At 61.6% G+C, this 18,218-nt stretch overlaps 1 protein-coding gene across 3 annotated transcripts; it reads right to left on the bottom strand.

Moving 5' to 3' along the window:
• Positions 1–5,305: 5,305 nt before the first annotated feature.
• Positions 5,306–17,940, bottom strand: GATA5 (GATA binding protein 5). Of its 3 annotated transcripts, none has more exons than XM_030915228.1 (7): positions 17,832–17,940; positions 16,912–17,455; positions 15,194–15,369; positions 8,182–8,307; positions 7,592–7,679; positions 7,100–7,224; positions 5,306–6,767 (listed from the first exon to the last, which is right to left on the bottom strand). In XM_030915228.1, exons 2-7 carry the CDS (start codon positions 17,432–17,434, stop codon positions 6,612–6,614), a joined length of 1,194 nt encoding a protein of 397 aa, XP_030771088.1. In that variant the 5' UTR covers positions 17,435–17,455; positions 17,832–17,940; the 3' UTR covers positions 5,306–6,611. The 3 variants fall into 3 exon arrangements, with proteins under 3 accessions (XP_030771088.1, XP_030771089.1, XP_030771090.1); XM_030915229.1 differs by having other exon boundaries at positions 6,294–6,767; positions 17,661–17,870; XM_030915230.1 differs by having other exon boundaries at positions 6,578–6,682.
• Between the last annotated feature and the right edge of the window lie 278 nt (positions 17,941–18,218).

Raw genomic sequence — 18,218 nt, 5'->3', positions numbered from 1 at the left:
AGGGCAGCCCAGGGGCCGGCGATGACTCCGTCTGTTAGAGACCGGGTAGGGGCCAGCCTGGGGCAGGGGATGGCCCCTGGGGCGGCACTGAAAGGAGGGCCCGATGCCTCTCATCGCAATGTCCCCACACCTGGTGTACACGCACATTCGGCTCCCAGGTGCACACACTGTCACGCAGGTTGTCCACACAGCCAGGGACCTCCTGGGAGGTCTGGGCTCCTGACCTCCAGGCAGGAGGGCTCTGTGCACCGGGATCCCTCCTGCTGCTATGGAGGAGGCATCGGAGGGCCTCGACCCCTGAGCACTATGTCCCGGGCTGGACACGGAGGAAGGAGGGCCATTGATCTGAGGAAGCAGCACGTGTGGAGACTCCGACATGTGATGGGTCTGGTCCCTGCACCTGAGAGTGGACACAGGTGTCAGGACCTGGGGGCCTGAGGCCACGGGGCAGCCAGGGCCGGGCCAGCTGTGTGGAGTTGCTGCAGCAGAGCCTGGGCTGCGAGGGAGCGAGGGTTTGGATGCGAAGAGGAAACAGAACCAGATTTGCATCATGGAAATCCAAGCTGGGGCCAAGTGCAGGGGCATGGGGGATGGGCTGCGGCTGGAGCTGGAAGAGGGGTGCGCTGAGAGGAGGGACCCAACTGGAGTTTTACCGGGACCAGGGAGGGCAGGTCTCGGGGACCTCCCCACGCAGGGAGACCCCAGGCGGCTCATTCTAGGCCCACCAGCTTGTTGGGCCGTGGAGAAGGAAGACCTGCATGGAGGCGGAGGTGTAGGGGATCCCTCAGTGCACCCGGCCCAGAGTGCAGCGTGCAGGCCCCGCTGGCTGAGGTGCGGCCACGGCTGGGCTCCTGGCTCCCCTACCCCGCCTTCCTCCTCCCCCAGGCCTGTGGCCCCAGTGCGGCCCGACGCCGTCCAGCAGTGGGGCCAAGAGTGCGTTATCAGATAATAAATAAGGCGGCTGGAGCCGTCCGTGTCAACATCTTGGCGGCTGCACAGGGCACTGTGCGGGAGGGGGCTGCCCACCAGGGACACCCCCACCTGGTGGGAGGCTGTGGGCTTAGGCAGCCTCTACTGCTGAGGCGCCGGTTGGGGGGGTGGACGTGGGCACCCTGGGGTCTATCCCCAGCCACAGCCTCACAGTCTCGGGGGTGCTGGGTCCCTCAAGCATCACTTCTTCATCTGTGGGATGAGGGTCCTCGTGTGGAGGCCCAGACACGGGCCAGAGGCAGACGTGGAGGGGCTGGGCCTGGGCGCTGCTTCCCTGGGCCTCACCTTCCACCTGGTGGCTTAGCACCGGGGGACCGTGTGGAGATGGGGCCCAGCCTGCACAGGTGGGTTTGCTGCTGAGGGGATGCTGCAGCTGGCGGTGCCGGGCTGGGGGCCCTGGTGTGTCAAGAGCCCCACTCAGCCTCCCTCAGGGACCCCACCATGCACACACCAGGCCCTTCCCCATCGTGGGCCCTCCGAGGAGGAGGCTGGGCCCCAGGGTGCCCGAGGGTCACAGTGCCAGCTGCTCCTGCCACAGGGAGCCTGGGCTGGGACACCAGGTACTGGCCAGCTTCTGAAGGCAAGTCTGATGTCCCCAGAAACACGGCCCCTGAGGCTGTGGATCCGGCCTTGCTCTCAGGTGAGAGCCTGGACTTGAAGGCCGTCCTGCCTCCCTCATGCCTGGGCCGCTCTCCACCTTCTCTTCTCTCTGCTCACTCAGCCACCCTGCCTTCCCCACTGTCTCTTCTCTCTGCTCACTCAGCTGCCCTGCCTTCCCCACCTTCTCTTCTCTCTGCTCACTCAGCTGCCCTGCCTTCCCCACCACACACCAGGCCCTGACTCAGCCCACGTCTGACTGGCTGTCCCCGAAGGTTGTCCACACACCCTGGAGGAGGCAGCCCCCTGAGCCTGTGAGACTGTGGCACCAGCATAGCTGGGTAAAGATGTCCCCTTCCAGACACGACACCAGTGTTCCTGGTGGCAGAGTAACCTGTTTGACGATGGTGACAATAGGAACTGTTTTTTTCGGAGGGATGTCTCTATTTGGTCAAATAAGGAGGTACTTTTTGTTAACAATGTTCCTTTTATTTCTTTCTCGTTTTAGACAGAGTCTTGCTCTATCACCCAGGCTAGAGTGCAGTGGTGCGGTCAGCCCTCACTGCAGCCTAGAACTCTTAGACTCAAGTGATCCTCCCACCTCAGACTCCTGAGCAACTGGGACTACAGGTGGACGCCACCACACCTGGATTATTTATTTATTATTTTTTGTAGAGACGGGCTTTCATTATGCTGCCCGGGCTGGTCTCGAACTCCTGGGCTCGAGTGATTCTCCTACTTCAGCCTCCCATGTTCCCTCCTTAATGAGCACGTTGCATGTTTCAGACAAGCCTTAGGGGCTTCATGTCCACTTAGCCATGAGCTGTCTTTTGCAACATCAAAGGAGAGACTGACCCTCTCCCTGAGCCCACCCCTGGAAGCTGTGGGCCCAGCACAGTGGAGATGTGATGTGTGCCCAGGACTCAGCCGCCGGTCGGGTTAAAGCCTGTACAGGGCGGCTCTCAGGATCCGGTGTCCATGTTTGGCCAAGACACACCTACGGGGGTGAAGGCGCACCATGTTGGTTGGTGGCAGCGAGGTCCAGGAATGGTGGGAGAGTGAGGACGTGCCAGCGTCTGGGCCTGCTTTGAGGGCGAGGGCCGCAGCCTCAGGGCCTGGATGCTTTCAGGCTTGCTGCTCTGCTCTGAATGAAGCAGTAAATTAAGGACTTGAAGTGGGAGGGCTCTATAAATGGTTCTGGGTCAAGAAGCCCCAGCTGACGGGGCTCTGCGTCTCTCTTCTTTTTCTATGCCGCCCACGCTCAGTTTTGGGGCTTCACCAGGGCCTTCTCGCTCCCCCAGGGTGCCCAGGATGGAGCACCGTGGGGCTTGATGGACACTTTCTGCAGGCTGGCGGGGCCACTGCAAGGTCCTTGGGGATTTCCCGGTGCGGCTCCCTCCTCCTCCAGGCTGCCTGGGCATCTGCTTTGGTTCAAAGGTGATGGGAAGTCAGTGTGCCCAGGTCCAGACAGTGCAGGTAAAGTGACCTTCCTTTTAGTCCTGTCGCTCTGATAAGGGGCTGGGCCACTTTGCCCGCCAGCCTCCGGCTCGTCTGGTTGTTTATGGTGGGCTGGGCAGAGTGCAGGGTAGGCTGGCGGGAGGGAGAGCGCACGGCGCCTGGCAGCTATATTAAGGCTCTGTTCCTCATGGCTTCCGCCCTAAGAGGAGAAAGGCTTAAATTTAGCAGCAGTGACCATGCCCAGCAGTGGAACTGTCAGCCTCTGTCATCCCGGACACATCCCTAAAAATGGAATAAAAACAGGGAAAGGGTTGCTTCCCCTTTGCTCATGGGCAAATCCTCCTGTTCCCTTTGGGGACCTCCCTTCATAGATGGGGTGTGTCCAGGGCCAAAGTCCCCCAGTCCGGTCAGCACCTGGACTCCTTCCTCTCTACCTGTGGGGACCCTGTCTGTCCTGCATGTCACCCACAAACACCTCCAGGAAGCCTCTCCAGGTAGGGATTGGTGCCTGGTGCCACCTCCCTAGACTGGGGCCTCCCAGGGACCCACCTTCTACACAAGTGCATGGATTACAGATATGGCCACGGATATGTGGCACCCCTTCCCCAGCAGAGGTGGGGAAACCGAGGCTGGAATGGAAGCAACGTGGCCAGCTCCACTGTACCCAGCACTGTGGTCTGGGGATGCCGTGCTGTGCCCTCTGACTCTGGCACCTTGAGTCACCTCTCTGAGCCATGGTTTTTCTCATCAGGGAAAAGGAAAACTAGCGCCTGCTTCCTGGGAGTGGCGAGTACAAGGATGAGGCGCACAAGTGCCCACCCAGCAGCGGACATGGGGAGGCGCTGATGTGAAAACCACGACACAGACAGTCGCCGGCTGCCTCCTGCTCCAGGTCCTTGGCCCAGGCAGCTCTGCGTCTTCCCCCTGGATCCCCTTCCTCCTGGATCCCCCAGGCCTCCTTCCCTCTGGGTCTGTGGCCCCCTCATCCCCTCACTCAGGGTCTGGGGTGCTGAGAACAGGCTGGGCTGGACTTACCTTCCATAGAGACGTGGATTCCCAAGGTCAGCCCTGCAGGTGGTAGAGGCAGTGACCGTCCAACCTGTGAGGGGACAGACTGTCCTTCCCCAGCCGTGGCCTGGGCTGGAGAGGCCTGGGAGGTCACTGCCACCCGTTTTCCCATTCAGGGACCCAACGCCCAGCACGAGCCCTGAGACAGATGTGCAGGAACCAGTATGGGGGGCGACCCTCAATCCCCCGTGTCTCAGTTTCCTCACGGTGCACAGGCACCCGGGAAGGCAGCCTGAGTCTTCTGGGCTTGGAAACAGGACAGTAGCAAGAGAACCCCAACGATGCCCAGATGCCACATGTGACCCTTATGGGGACACAGGGGCCACCTTGCCCCAGTCCATTTCCCCGTCCCCAGGTCAGATGAGCAGGGCAGGGCAGGGACTTGAACTGGATTCAGACTCTGAAGCATCATAGTGCAGGGTTTCTCAAAGTGTGGGCCCCCAGGCACCCAGCAGGTTTGAGGGGTTCCTGTTTAAAATGCTCACTCCCGGGCCCTCCTCAGATCCCATGGAGCTGAAAATCCCCCAGCATGGCTCCCACTGCATGGGCTAGAATGAGGGGCCTTGTCTGACCTCTCTCTTGAGCCAGGTCCAGTGGGGTGCAGTCAGCTGAGGAAGTTACTAGAGCTGCTCGCAGTCCTCACCCCAGTGCCTGATAGGACGGAGGAGGTTGGGAGAAGACAGGGAAGGCTTCCAGGAGGAGGTGGGCTTGGCTGGGAGGAGGCTCTGAGCAGCGACCCAGCCTGGGGGAATGGAGGTATCCACCAGCCCAGCCCCTCTGCTGCACCTCTAGAACAGGCCCCAGGCTTGTTGAGCGCCACTGCCAAGCCTCACGCCTGCCTTGCCTGGCACCCCTCTCCCAGCCGCTGGGGACCTGGGGGGCACTGGTGGTCCTGAGCATCATCAGGGCCTGGAGATGTCCTCGAGGGCACCTGGGGGGACGCAGGGGGCCGGGGATGTTTCAGAACGCAGAGGATGGCTGGAACTCGCTAGGAGGGTGGTGACCAGCAGGCAGGGCAGGGCTGGGAGACCCCACGGGTGATGGGTGAGGAGAGATGGGAGACCCCACGGGTGATGGGTGAGGGGGGATGGGAGACCCCACGGGTGATGGGTGAGGGGGGATGGGAGACCCCACGGGTGATGGGTGAGGGGGGATGGGAGACCCCACGGGTGATGGGCAGGGGGAGGGAGAGTGAGGTTCAAGGCTTTATTTCACTTTTCCTGTGGTTTCATTTGTCTTTTTTAGAAAAGATGACATCACATAGAAATGGGCTGGAAGAACCTCTGGAGGGACAGCTCCAGGACAGCCGGATGTGCTCCTGAAGCTGACGCCAGACATGACTGTTTCCAATAGAGGGTGGTGCACTGGGGGTCTAGCTAGCTCACAATGTTAAAAATATTTTTGAATCAAATTGGAAGACTTAAAGTTCAGGTTTCTGGCATTGCTGGAAAAATCAGGGCTTGTTGGTGAAGGGTGGCAGCCGGACGGAGGCGAGGACATGCTCCCCGCAGGGTGCTGTGGTCGCCTGCACCACTCCTCCGTTCCCTGTGGCCTCCCGACATGATGTCACGGGCCATCCACAGCTGTGTCGGGTAGGGTGGCTCTCGCCAGCGTCACCCAGTAAGGTATCATCCAACCCAGTGTGGAGGGGGCTTGCAAGGGAAAGAGGGGTCACTCACAATTCTCCTGGGACAAGAGACTAAACTGCCCGGCCCCAGATGCACCAGGACATGTGGCCACGTCATCACCAGCCCCAGCAGCGCTTGGATGGGTCAGGCCAGGGCTCCCAGACAATTCACTCTGCCTGTCAGACACGGTCATGATACACAGATTCCGCCAGAACAAGGCCCATTCCCATCCCCTCTGGAAAAACCATCCAAACAAGCGTGTAAGTCTGTGATGACTGCAATGTGAGCGGCTTCCCCTCGGCGGAATCCTGGCACCGTGTGCGGCCCGCACTCCTATCCTTGGCAGTCCTGCACCACAGCTCCGTCCATCCATGTGGGCAACGAAGGGCAGCCCAAGGCCTCAGGAGGCCCCTGTCCAGATGCTCCCCTCCTTCCTCTCCCCTGCTTGGCCTCACGTGCTTCGCTTGGAATCTTGGTTTTACATCAGGAGGTTGATTGTTTTCCCCCAACTGCTACAACTTGTAAACATATTGATGGTGAGCGCTGATGACGGAATTCAAGTTGGCGGTGGTGCCCTGCGTTGGCCTCTGCCGCAGGGGGCCAATGTGGTCCAGAGCCTTGGGCTGCACCTGGGGAGTCCCTTGCTGTACGTGGGGTGGGGAGTTGAGCCCTTTCCCCACCAGCCTTCTTGCTCTGGGGACCTACTGCTGTCTGCACAGAAGGCCTCCCCACCGCTGTGGAGACTCCAGGAGACCCAGTGTCTTTGGGTGGGTGGGCCTGCTGGTCTCTGCTGTGCTGGAGCAAAGCAGGCACGGAGGTGAATCAGTGGGTGCTCTGTTCCGGGCTGTTCCCCTGACATGGCCTGGGGACCTAGGCCAAGGCCAGCGCACACCAGGCCTCTTGGTGCAGAGGCCCCCCGAGGCCAGCCTGGGGGCTCAGGGCTGTGGAGGGGAAGGCAAAGTCCTCAGGCTCGAACTTGAACTCCAAGTGGCCGGGGGCAAGGGAGTCATCCTCCTGGCCGGAGGCCTGCAGGGACAGGAGAGCATGAGAATGCGGGGTAGGGGGTGGGGGGTGGGGAGGCAGCTGTGGCCTCTTAGGTCAGGAGCTCCCATGACCGGGATTTGCCCTTAGGGACCCCTTGATGCCCTGGAATGGCATGGGGGACCCCTCGTGAGGGATTGGGGTTCCCCCATCTGGCAGAGTCAGCTCTAGGGGAAGGGCCACCATACTGATGGCTGAAGGCTGCCGGTGTGTCCAGCCCACCTGCTGGAAGAGGTTCCAAGGGGCTCTGATGGGATCTGACTTGGCCGAGGAAGCACAGGGGCCCCAGTTCTGGGCACCCTAGCCCGCCCCCTTACCTGGGGGGCCATGCTGGGCCCAGGGCACATTGGGGACACCAGGCTGGGCTTGGGCTTCGAAGTGGCTGCCGAGTTGTCAGTGCTGGGGACAGCAGATGGGGAGGCCGAGGCGTTCGTTGTGGATCCTGGAAGGGAAGAGCGGGTGTTTACAGAAGGCCCAGGTGTGGCCTCACTTCCCCTTCCTGCCATGTAGCCAGGTCTCCTCTGGCTCTGGGCCAGAGAGGTCTGGAGACTCCTCACGGTCACACAGTGGGCGTGGGCGGTGGGGCCGGGCATGACTTCCTTGGCCCCACCTCTGCCCCTGCTGCCCACATGCTGTCACCACCCTGGCCCCCCACACCCCCCAGCAAGGTCACCACAGGGCAGAGCTGAGGGCATTTGGACTTCCAGAGGACTGTGCTTGAACCAAACACGCCGGTCTCTCATGACGGAACTGGCGGCACCGAAGGCCACCCTGCAGGAGGGGGCTGACCACAGGGCCTGGCCACGCACCTGAGGAGCCCGTGGTCTTGGCGATGGTCTTTGGCTTCCGCTTCCGTGTCTGGATGCTTTCCTTCTTCATGGCCAGAGGCCGCGGCACCTGGCAGGGGTGGTGAGGGTGGAGGCTGGTCCCGTCCCTGCTCACCCCTGGGCCCCTTGCACAGCACCCCCTCATTCCAGTCCCCCAGAGCCGGTCACTCCTGGAGCTGGCTGTGTCCTCACAGCCCTGGTGGGTCAGCTGCCCGTTGGGCTGGGTGAGGGGGAGCCCGTGGAGCTGGATTCCCATCCCCCTGTCCAACAGAGCTGCCAGGGGCCAGAAGGCACCAGGGGTGCCCAGAGGGCGGGAGCAGTGTCCTTGTCTGGCCCCGGCTGAATGGCTGTGGTGAGCCTCAGTCAGCCCGTCTGTGCCATGGGTGTAACAGGACTAGCCCGGGCCCCCGGGGGGTGGTGCTGCAGTCAGCCGGGACATGTGTGTAATACAGCCCAGGGGACAATAGCTATCCTTCCAGCTCCTCCCCAGCCTCCTGGTCTGGGAGTAGGGAGGGCGCTCACTAGGAGGCTGGACAGAGGCCTCCCCACCCTGCCCCGGGGACCACACTCACCCCATGCAGCTTCATGTAGAGGCCGCAGGCATTGCACACGGGCTCCCCCTCCGAGTTCCGCCGCCACAGCGTGGTGTTGGTCGTGTGGCAGTTGGTGCAGCAGAGGCCGGCGCGGCGGGATGAGGACTGTGGGGGCGAGGGAGACTGGAGTGAGCCCCTGGCCGTGTGCACGGCTGGAGCAGAGGGAAGGAAGCGAGACTCAGGTTGGCCTTGAGACCACGCAGGACCAGTGAGAAGGTGTTTGGAGCATGAAGGTCATGGGCTCTGCAATGGACCGGCCTGGCAGCTCTGCCTGGACACGCCCTCGAGTCCTGGAAAAGGTAACTTTACCTTCCTGGGCCTCAGTTCTCCCCCTCGCCCAGTAAAAAGGGCGTGATAACAGACCCACCACAGGCTGGTTGTGGGGTTCAGAGCCCGTGGGGGCCGGGCACCTAGACACGGCAGTGGTTTTCCTGTTGTCTGTTTCAGCACCAACCCTGGGCCTGGACCCCGCAATTCTGCAGTGGACCAGCACCCCAAGGCCACAGGGCCCCCCCAGAGGCCAGGACACGCAGGCATCAGGGCCTGTGTTACCCCTGCGCACCTGCCTCCCAGGCCGGGGGCCCCATCGGACAGCGTCTGAGGGCTCTGGGTCCCACCTGCCTATGTCTCCCCATTGCTGTGCACTGCACCTGGTGTTAGAGCAAGACTGGACCCATCTGGAATCGTCCGGAGGCCCCAACATTGCCTCCCTCCTTCCTGTGGCTCTCAGTAGAGACTGACCCCCAATCTGGCAGGTCCAGGTCCAGTCAGAGGTCCCGAACCTCCAGGGCCCCAGTCCGTGAGCTCAGTTGGGGCTCAGGAATCTGGACTGAGGGAGGCCTGGGAGGCTCTGAGCTGGCAGCCTGGGGAGTCCCTGTTGAAGGAGGACCAGGGGCCTCCCACCAGTTCACGCCGGCCTTTCTCCTGCTGGCCTCACAGGTTGGTGCTTGGAGGGAGGTGGTGTTTGGGAGCTCCAGCCCAGGGCTCCAGAGGCACCTCAGACTTGAAGCCCTTTCCTGAATCTCAGCGCACAGCTCTGCTGGTGGCACCACCCTTCCCAGCCACCTGTCCCCAGACCTGGTTCTCCGGGGGGCTGCTGGTTCTACCCCAGCTCCTGCCCTGACCCCATTGGTCCCTTTCCCTCGGGTTGCACAGCCCTGCCTGGTCCAGGTTCCTGGCCCATCTTGCCAGGATCACAGTGGTGGCTCTGCAGGAGCTCTGTCTGCCTTCCTGGCGGCAGCCAGGGCCAGACCATCAGTGTCCCTCAGGCCTGTGAGGACGAGGCCCCCACCTCAAAGCCATGCCCCCAGATTCTCTACCAGGACAGAGCCAGAGAGCAGTCACAAGTAAGCCAGCCACGCTAGGGTAAAAGAATCCATCCTGAACCAGGGCTGAGTGGACCCAGCCAGCCTTAGCTTCACGGTCTGTTACTGACATAAGCAGACGCAGCCGGCCTCGGTTTCCCCATCTGTTACTGCCGTGAGCAGACACAGCCAGCCTCAGCTTCCCCGTCTGTTATAGCCTGCCTTGGTTTCCCTGTCTATTATAGCCTGCCTCAGTTTCCCTGTCTGTTATAGCCTGCCTCGGCTTCCCTGTTACTGACGTGAGCAGACACAGCCAGCCTTAGCTTCCCCATCTGTTATAGCCCGCCTTAGTTTCCCCATCTGTTGTAGCCTGCCTCAGTTTCTCCGTCAGTTACTGCCCTCTATGATCAGATGAGGGCCGGCCTTGCTGACCATCTCCTGCCCACCCTTTTCCAAGCTGCTGCCAAGGGCACAGGCCTCCCTGTCCAAGGCCTGAGTGGGAGAGTGGGGCCTGCCTGCAGCAGCCAGCCAGCACCAGCCAGCCCCCAAACTCCAGACCTCCTTGACCCCCAGCCGCGGCTGCAGGCAGTTGCCAAAGGCTCTGGGAACACTGCCCCTGCTTCATCTGGGGCCTCCTGTCTCCATACAGGACCCTGCCCTGAGCTCCATGACAAAGAGGCAGAAAGGAAAGGAAGGGGTCCGGCCAGTGAGGCTGGGGAGGCTTGAGAAGTGCCTCAGCTTGCAGCTCCTAGCCTGACTGGGGAAGGACAATGTCCCCTACCTTAGGCCAGTAGCATCCAGCCACTCAGGGTCTTCAGGGGTCTCCCTGGGGGGACGTTGGGGGTGAGACTTGTGCTCACGCTGGAGGGCCCAGCCCAGGCCCCAGCAGAGCTGGAAGGGAGATGGTGCCTGGCCCCGGCTGGATGGTGGGCACCCTTCATGCAGGAGCAATTGGGGTCACCCAGGGCCCCCAGCTGGTGTCTCTCCCTGGGATGTCCCCCGCCACACCCTGACGGGTCTAGAAGCAGCTACTGTGACTGGACAGGATTTGAGTCTGGTCCAGCCTCCCTCTCTTCTATCCCTGTCGGGTGCCAGGAGCTGTGGCTGCTTCCTTGGTGGCCTCAGGCCACCGTCCAGCATGAGGCATGGTCTCCTTCCCGCCTCTCGGACAGCCACCCATCTGTCTGTCTTCCTGAAGTGGAAAGAAATCTCCCCCAGGGCTGCCAGACACATCCACCCAGCACGCCGAGGTAAATGGGAATTTCTGATACATGATGAATCCTTTGTCTCCTGCAGTATTTGGGGTATGAGGGCTAAAATATTTGTGTTTATCTGAAATCACACGGAACCGCGTGTGGCCTGGAGTTTATTTGCTGACTCCCTCCTTGTGCCCCAGCAGTCTCCGCCTTCAGACTGAGAGGTATCCGTGGTCCAAGGCCCGTCCTCTTCTCTGAACCAGCGGGACCCTCGGGTCTGGGACCGGCCATCGCCCCTTAGCACACACAGATAGGGGTGCACACATGTGAGCACACTCCACACGTCCCCCCACAGCTGCCAGCATGCCCCGATGGGGCCACGTCTGAGACACGGGTTGTGGAGAGAAACAAGGTGGGGCGTGTGCAGGACGTGTGTGGGTTGGGACAGCCCCCAGCAGAGGACACGCCCCTCACCCCGCACCCCTGTGAGTTCCAGGGAAACACCTGGAACCTACCTTGAATGTTTTCACAGTAAGCAGGTTTCATTTCTATCAAATTAGGAAAACGGGAAAAACATGGACCTCACAACAATTTTCAAAGTGCGTCTTCACCCACCCTTTCCTAAATCTTCACCAGATCCCCATTGTACGGGTGGGAGACTGAGGCTCAGAGGAGCTGAGGGACCAGAGGAAACTGGGAAGGCCCGGGGTGGACAGCACCGTCCCCCTCAGCCAGATGCTTTGGGGACACGATCCCAGCAGCTTGCCACGCTGGGGCTCCCTGTGCCACTGTATCGACGATGCCTCCATCTGTCCCTCCTCACTGCCCAGCAAGCAGCCCCCCAGGCCTCTCTCCCGGCTGTGTTTCGTTTTTCTTTTTTGTTGGTTCTTTTCAAAAGAAGTCAAACTTCAAAGCCTGCTTGCGTGCAGCAGAGCCGCTCTAAGCACCAGGCTCTGCGTGCATCTGAGACATCCAAATAAATCAGGCTCTGGGCAGGGCAGGGCCTGGGCCGATGCTGGTGGAAATTCAAGGAGCACGGGAGAGGGAAGGAGGTTCAGCCTGAGCCTGTCGTGGAGGGATGAAGCGCGCATGCCGGGAAACACTTTGGAGTAAAGGTGCAGGTCACAGCGAGCCGAAGCACAGCAGCCTCCTCTGAGATGGAAGACCGGGCTGTGGACAGCCAGAGGCTGCTGTGCCACAGTCTGAGCCTTGGGGACCGATGAGTGCTAGAATGTCTCCAGATTCAAACGGGTCCCATCTTGGAGGGAAGATGTAGTAAGCACCTGATACAGCGCCTATACCCCTTGCTGGCTGAGGGCAAACTGACTTGGGGACTTGGGTCTGTGAGGGGCTCGAAGGAAGGAAACCCTGGGGTTGGGTGGGTGTCAGGTGCCTGACTCCAGGTAGGGGACAGGCTTGCTCAGCGGGAAGGGACGCTTGGCCCCATGCGACACTGGGCTACTTCCTGGAGCTGGTGCCAGAGGTGGCCCTGGGTTAGAAGGTCTGCTGCCTGCACTGCCCTTGGCTGCCAGGCTCCAGGCTTCAGCCCAGGCTCCAGTGTTCTTGGGGGTGGGCTGCTAGGGGCCCAAGAGCTCCCAACCGTGTCCATGCACAGAGCCAGACCACGGGGAGAGGGCATGGTGGTACCAGATGGTCCCCACCCTCCGAGGCCTCTGGTCTTGGCAAGATGGACAGTAAACAGGAACTTCCCCTAGAAGACATCCCAAAGCCCACCCTGCATCCCCCAGACCAGGGAATGGAGGCCTCATCACACCAAGGGACCCCATCAGCCCGTCCTTAGAGTCAAGGCCCAAGCATACAATACCAGCTAATTTAATCTTTACAGCAAGGCATGGATGTTTCCAAGTTCCTCTTCCCAATTCTCAGATGAGGAGACAAGGGCTCAAAGAGCTGGGGAACTGTCTACAAGGTGCCACAGCCTAGGAGTCTGGGATCCAGCTGGACACAGGCATTGCCCGGCTGGAAGACCCAGGGCAGGGCAGAGCAGCAGGAGGGGCTCCCTCCCAGCAGCTCCTCCTGACACCAGTGTGTCCCAGTGCCCAGTTCAAGGCCTGGCAGGGGGAGAGTGGATACAGCCAGAGGAGGGGCAACCCTTTGCATAGGCGAGGGTGGGGAAGAGACATCTGGGCTGTAGTCTCACAGGAGCTGGGCCAAGCTCCTACCACTTCTCTTTTTTTAAATAAATTTAATTTAACTTAAAATGTAATCATTCACTTTCTTTCTTTTTTTTTTTTTGTGATAAGGTCTTGCTCTGTTGCCCAGGCTGGAGTGCAGTGGTACCATCTAGGCTCATTGCAGTCTCAGCCTCTCAGCTCGAAAGATCCTCCTGCCTCAGCCTCTCAAGTAGCTGGGACCATGGTTGTGTGCCATCGTGACCAGCTAATTTTAAAATTTTTTTGTAGAGACCTGGTCTCCCTATGTTGCCCAATGCTGGTCTTGAACTCCTGGGCTCAAGTGATCCTCCTGCCTCAGCCTCCCAAAGTTCTGGGATTACAGGCGTGAGCCATTGCACAGGACAAATTTATGTATTTTTAGAGACAGAGTCTCCCTTTGTTGCCCAGGCTAGAGTGCAGTGGTGTGATCATAGCTCAGTATACCCTTGAACTCTTGGGCTCAAGTGATCCTCCTGCCTCAGCCTCCTGAGTAGCTGCGACCACAGGTGTGTGCCACCATGTCTAGCTAATCTATTTTTTTTTTTTTTTTGAGACGGAGTCTTGCCCAGGCTGGAGTGCAATGGCGTGATCTCGGCTCACTGCAAGCTCCCCCTCCCGGGTTCACGCCATTCTCCTGCCTCAGCCTCCAGAGTGGCTGGGACTACAGGCACCCACCACCATGCCCGGCTAATTTTTTTGTATTTTTAGTAGAGACGGGGTTTCACCGTGTTAGCCAGGATGGTCTCGATCTCCTGACCTCATGATCCACCCGCCTCGGCCTCCCAAAGTGCTGGGATTACAGGCGTGAGCCACCGTGCCCGGTCTCTTTTTTTTTTTTTAATTTTTACTGGAGATGGATTCTTGCTATGTTGCCCAGGCTGGTCTCGAACTCCTGAGCTTAAGCAATCCTCCTGCCTCAGCCTTCCAAAGTTCTGGGACTATAGGTATGAGCCACCGTGCCTGGCTCCTACCCCTTCTTAACCTCAATGGTTAACCCCTCATTGAGGGCCACGTGGACACCAGGCTGGAACAGCACACCTGGGAGCACAGGCACAGTCACAGGGGCAAACAGGCCAAGAGGGGGATGGACTCCTAGGAGCCTTCCCTCTGACAAGCAGGCATGGGAGGAGGCTGGGCCTGCAGAGCCCCAGGCCCTAGGCCAGCTCCAAGGAAGAGCAGTGACAGCTGCCCCCAGCCTGCGGTCCTTCTTCCCACATGCTCCACTGGGACCTTCCATGCTCAGATCCTGGTCCCCCATAGCCCAGGGTCCCAGATTTTCCCCTCAGCCTGTGGCTGAGGGCCATACAGAGCTGCACCAGCACAGGGCGCGAATCCAGCCATCTAGGACAGCCAACCCACATGACAGCGGCAGGAGGGCTGGCCTCCACCCAGGGTGACGGCGGGAACTGGCTGATCGACCCCGCACGGAGGCCACACCACCAGCAGAGGAGGGCTTGGTGCCCAGGAACATACCCTTGCTCAGCCTTCTGACCCAAGGGCCATTGCGGCCTCCTCAATTTTAGATAACTTGCAAACAGCATCAACACCCCAAATTCTTATTTGTAAAATTACTTGAAAGTAAAGGTTTACCTGGGAAAACGTACAGAACAAAGTAACTTTCAGCCTCTTCCAGCCTCTGGGGACTGTGCCCTGCCTGGGGCAAAAGTCCGGGCTCTGGAGTCCCCCACTCCCTGCTCAGCCACAAGCCAGGAAGAACCAAAAGTGAAAACAAGTTTTGCCCACAGGCATAAACCTGGTGTCCCTGCGGTCCCTGAAGTATGGGTAGAAAGTGCTCCCCAAGCGGACTACAGACCCAAAGACTCTCCAATTTCAGATTTCAGCGCCCTTCAGTGAAGTATCCAGCAGCCACCTTCCCTTAAGCCTCATCCCAGGTAGGGTCACCTTGAGGCCTCGGAGACTGGGCCAGGCCACAGCCAGCCACCACCGACTCGTAGGGCTGAGCTCCTGGCAGCAGCCCTTCCTGGACCCAGCACTGAGCAGAGCCTGGCTGGCACCATTGCTCCGGAGCCTGGGTTCCTGGCCCCCAGAGCACTCCCAGGGCTGGGCGCTATGAGCGGGTGGCCCCTGTCATCCCCACTGGGATCCCCTGCCTGCCCTGAGCTCTCTCAGAGAAGACCTGAGCCGGCCTGGCCTAACCGACCGGGGGCGGGGGGGGGGGGAGGGGGCAACCAGGCTGTTTTGGGCGCACTCCCCTATCCCCCCACCCCAGGGGCTCTGGTGTCACCTGGGTGGATTGCAAGAGGTCCCCGCCGGGGAGCACTGCGCCCAGGCCCCCCTCTGCCCAGCCCGAACTCACCAGGCGCTTCTGGGGCCGAACGAGGGGCCGGTTGACGCCGTTCATCTTGTGGTAGAGGCCGCAGGCATTGCACAGGTAGTGGCCAGTGCCGTCTCGGCGCCACAGTGGTGTGGACAGGGCCCCGCAGTTGACACACTCACGACCCTCACCGGGGAACTCCTCCAAGAAGTCGGACACTGAGGGGACAGGCAGCTGGTAGGCCCGGGCCCTCCCCTCCCCAGGAGCCTCCCCAGCCTGTGGGCCAGCACCCTCTCCTCCCCAGGAGCCTCCCCAGCCTGTGGGCCAGCACCCTCTCCTCCCCAGGAGCCTCCCCAGCCTGTGGGCCAGCACCCTCCCCTCCCCAGGAGCCTCCCCAGCCTGTGGGCCAGCACCCTCCCCTCCCCAGGAGCCTGGCAGCTTTCGTCAGACGAACAAATGTAAGGCACAAATTTTGTGCCTTACATTTATTTTATTTTAAAATTTACTTGGTTACTTAGTTAATCTTATTTTTAAATTTTTAATTCACATATGATAAAATTCGCTAGGGCTGCTTTTTCACGGTTGGTGTGTTAATAAATAGAACCTGAAGTCAGACACCTGGGACTCCCGTTGCAGGACCAGGGGCCAGCACTGGCCTCTGCGTGTTTGACCTGCTGGGAAAGCAGGATGTCTGCACTGGCGGGGGAAGTGGATGAAGGAGTGTCTACACCGGCAGGGGAGGGATGAAGGGGCTTTATCTAGCAGACACTCTTGGGCTCCCCTGGGCTCTCCTGGGAACGCAAACCCCGCTGTCCTCCTGTTCTGCAAAGCGGGTCCATGGCAGGGGTCGGGGGTTGGGAGGGCGGAGGAGGTGCTTCTGTCAGCTTGGCTGTGGTCGCAACCAGTGTCCTTCCTTTAGAAGGCCAGCCCCGCCTCGCAGCCCCCTGGGGCCGGGCTTCGCACACTGTGCGGCGGGGGGTGGAGGTCTTCCTGGTCCCCTCCAGGCCCGGCCCGGCGCCGGCGCGAGGGAGGCCCGGGCGCCGCGTGGGGGTGGGGCAGGGATCAATCATCGCCCCGCCGGGGGTGGGCGCCAGCCGCGGGGCTGCCCAGGGCGGCGGGGGCCGGGGGTCCTGCGGGTGCGGCTGAGCCCGCTTCCTGCGCCAAGGGACCGGCGGGGTCCCAAAGGCAGCTCCGGAGCGGGGTGTGGAAGCCTCCACGGTCCCGGAGGGCCGGGATGGGCCCCTGCGGAGCTCAGAGGCGCCGCCTTCGCCAGAAAGTGACTACGCTGCAACCGGGAACAGCCGCTCCCTTCACAGGCTGAGAATCCGATTCTCCAAACTGATACTAGGGGAGCGACTGAAACCAGGTCTCAAATTAAAAGAAGTAAGCATTCTAGAACCGAGACGAATGTGGCCACTTAAATAAACCGGTGTTTTGGACTTTGTAAAAATCGTTTCCAAAACTTTTCAAAAAAAAAAGAGAAAAAAAAAGAGAAAAAAACCCCCAAAACGATTAAGACTTTGTAGGCTCCACATCGGCACAATCCGGAATGCTGTTTGGAAATGGATGTTCCCATTAACAGGTTAAAACAGAATTGTGGACGGCTCTTTCTCCCGCGGGGTGTTACCCAGGCTTTGGTGTGGCTCCCGGCGGGGAGGCTCGGACCGCGGGGGAGGAGGAGGGGAGCGCTTCGCAGGGTGCGGGCTGCACCCGGATTCGGCCAGCCCCCGGGCCCGAGATTGTGGAGTCCCCGCACTTACTGAAGGTGGGCCTGCGGCCTGGGAGGCCGTGCAGGACGCTGCCATCGAAGGGCCCGGCAGTCCAGGACGGGGCCACGTCGGGGCTCACGTAGGCCGGATAGGTGGCGGGGTATGAGGTCGCCACGGGCCGCCCAAGAGGCGCCGCGAACTGTTCTCGAGGCAACAGCGCGCTTTGGTAGGCGCTGCCGTCCCGGCCCCCCGCGCTGCCGCCGCTGCAGGTCCCCGAGGGGCTGTGCGCGAAAGGGAAGGCGGTGGCCCCGGGCGGGTGCGCGGCTGGCGGGTGCGGGCTGCCCGGGCCGAAGGCCGACGAATCCGCAGTGGCGGTCTGCGCCCAGCCGGGGCGCGCAGCGAGCTCGGGGGGCTGCGGGCTCGGCTCACACCCAGACAGGTAGGACATCATCGAGGGGACGCGCGCCGGCGGCACAAACATCGGAGAGCCGGTGCCCGGAGCGTGCAGGAAGGAGCCCGAGTCGGCGTAAGCTGCCTGGCTGGGGCTCGCGGCCAGTGCCAGGCTCTGGTACATCCTCCCAGGCGCGGTCTTGACCTGCAGGGAAGAGGGACAGGTGTGGAGGTCCCGGGAGCTGTGCGCCCTCCGCCAGCGCCGGGCAGGTGCCGCCGCTTCGGGCCGCGCTTCCCACTCCCCAGCCCCGGCCGTTCCCGGGGCGGGTCCCCGAACCGGAGGGAGAGGAACCGCGGGGATGGGAGCGGCCAGCGCGTCATCCCCGGGGCAGTCACAACGTCGAGCCCACCTCCTCCCGGACCGGGGCTTCGTGGGTCCCCGGGGTGAGCTCGGTGCGGGGCTGAGAAGGACCGGCCCGGCGCGGCCGCAGGCCGCAGGGCCTTCGGCGCGGGGCCCCGCTGCGCTGGGAGGGGCCGTGTGGAGAGGGGCGCGCGGCTGCGGCCCGGGCTGGAGCACTCACCAGCGGGCAGGGAGGGCGGGAGGGCACGGCGGTGGGTCGGCGACCGGCGGGCCGAAGACTGGCAGCCGGGGGCGGTGAGGCTCCGCAGCCCCCTCCGCGCCGCCCCGGCCCGCCCCCGCCGCGCCGCCCCTTCCCTCCCCGCGCCCGCCCTCCTTCCTCGCAGGGTCAGCGCTGGGGCTCCGGCCGCAGAGCCACGTGACCCGGGCAGGCTCTCGGCTCGCGGGGCTTGGCGACAAGGACGCACGACACGGGGCGGCCAGCGCGGAGCCCGGACCAGTGCAGCTACACCGGCGGGCCGAGAGCTTCGTGAGCCCCGGCGAGTCGGGCGCAGAAACTTCTCCAACTTTGTGCGAGTCCGGAGCCCTCCTTCCTCCCCGGTCGGGGCCC

This window comes from Rhinopithecus roxellana, chromosome 13 (genome assembly GCF_007565055.1).
Source record: "Rhinopithecus roxellana isolate Shanxi Qingling chromosome 13, ASM756505v1, whole genome shotgun sequence".
In the NCBI taxonomy this organism is placed as follows: Eukaryota; Metazoa; Chordata; class Mammalia; order Primates; family Cercopithecidae; genus Rhinopithecus; species Rhinopithecus roxellana.
Note: the sequence above shows the minus strand (reverse complement) of the source record. Positions and strands in the feature narration are given on the sequence as shown.

Coding starts and splice junctions, on each gene's coding strand:
- GATA5 (XM_030915228.1), bottom strand. CDS start 17,434: ATGTACCAGAGCCTGGCACTGGCCGCGAGCCCCAGCCAGGCAGCTTAC. Junction 7,680..8,181: donor TCTACATGAAGCTGCATGGG/GTGAGTGTGGTC, acceptor CACCCCTGCCAG/GTGCCGCGGCCTCTGGCCAT. Junction 6,768..7,099: donor GGCCCAGCATGGCCCCCCAG/GTAAGGGGGCGG, acceptor CTGTCCCTGCAG/GCCTCCGGCCAGGAGGATGA.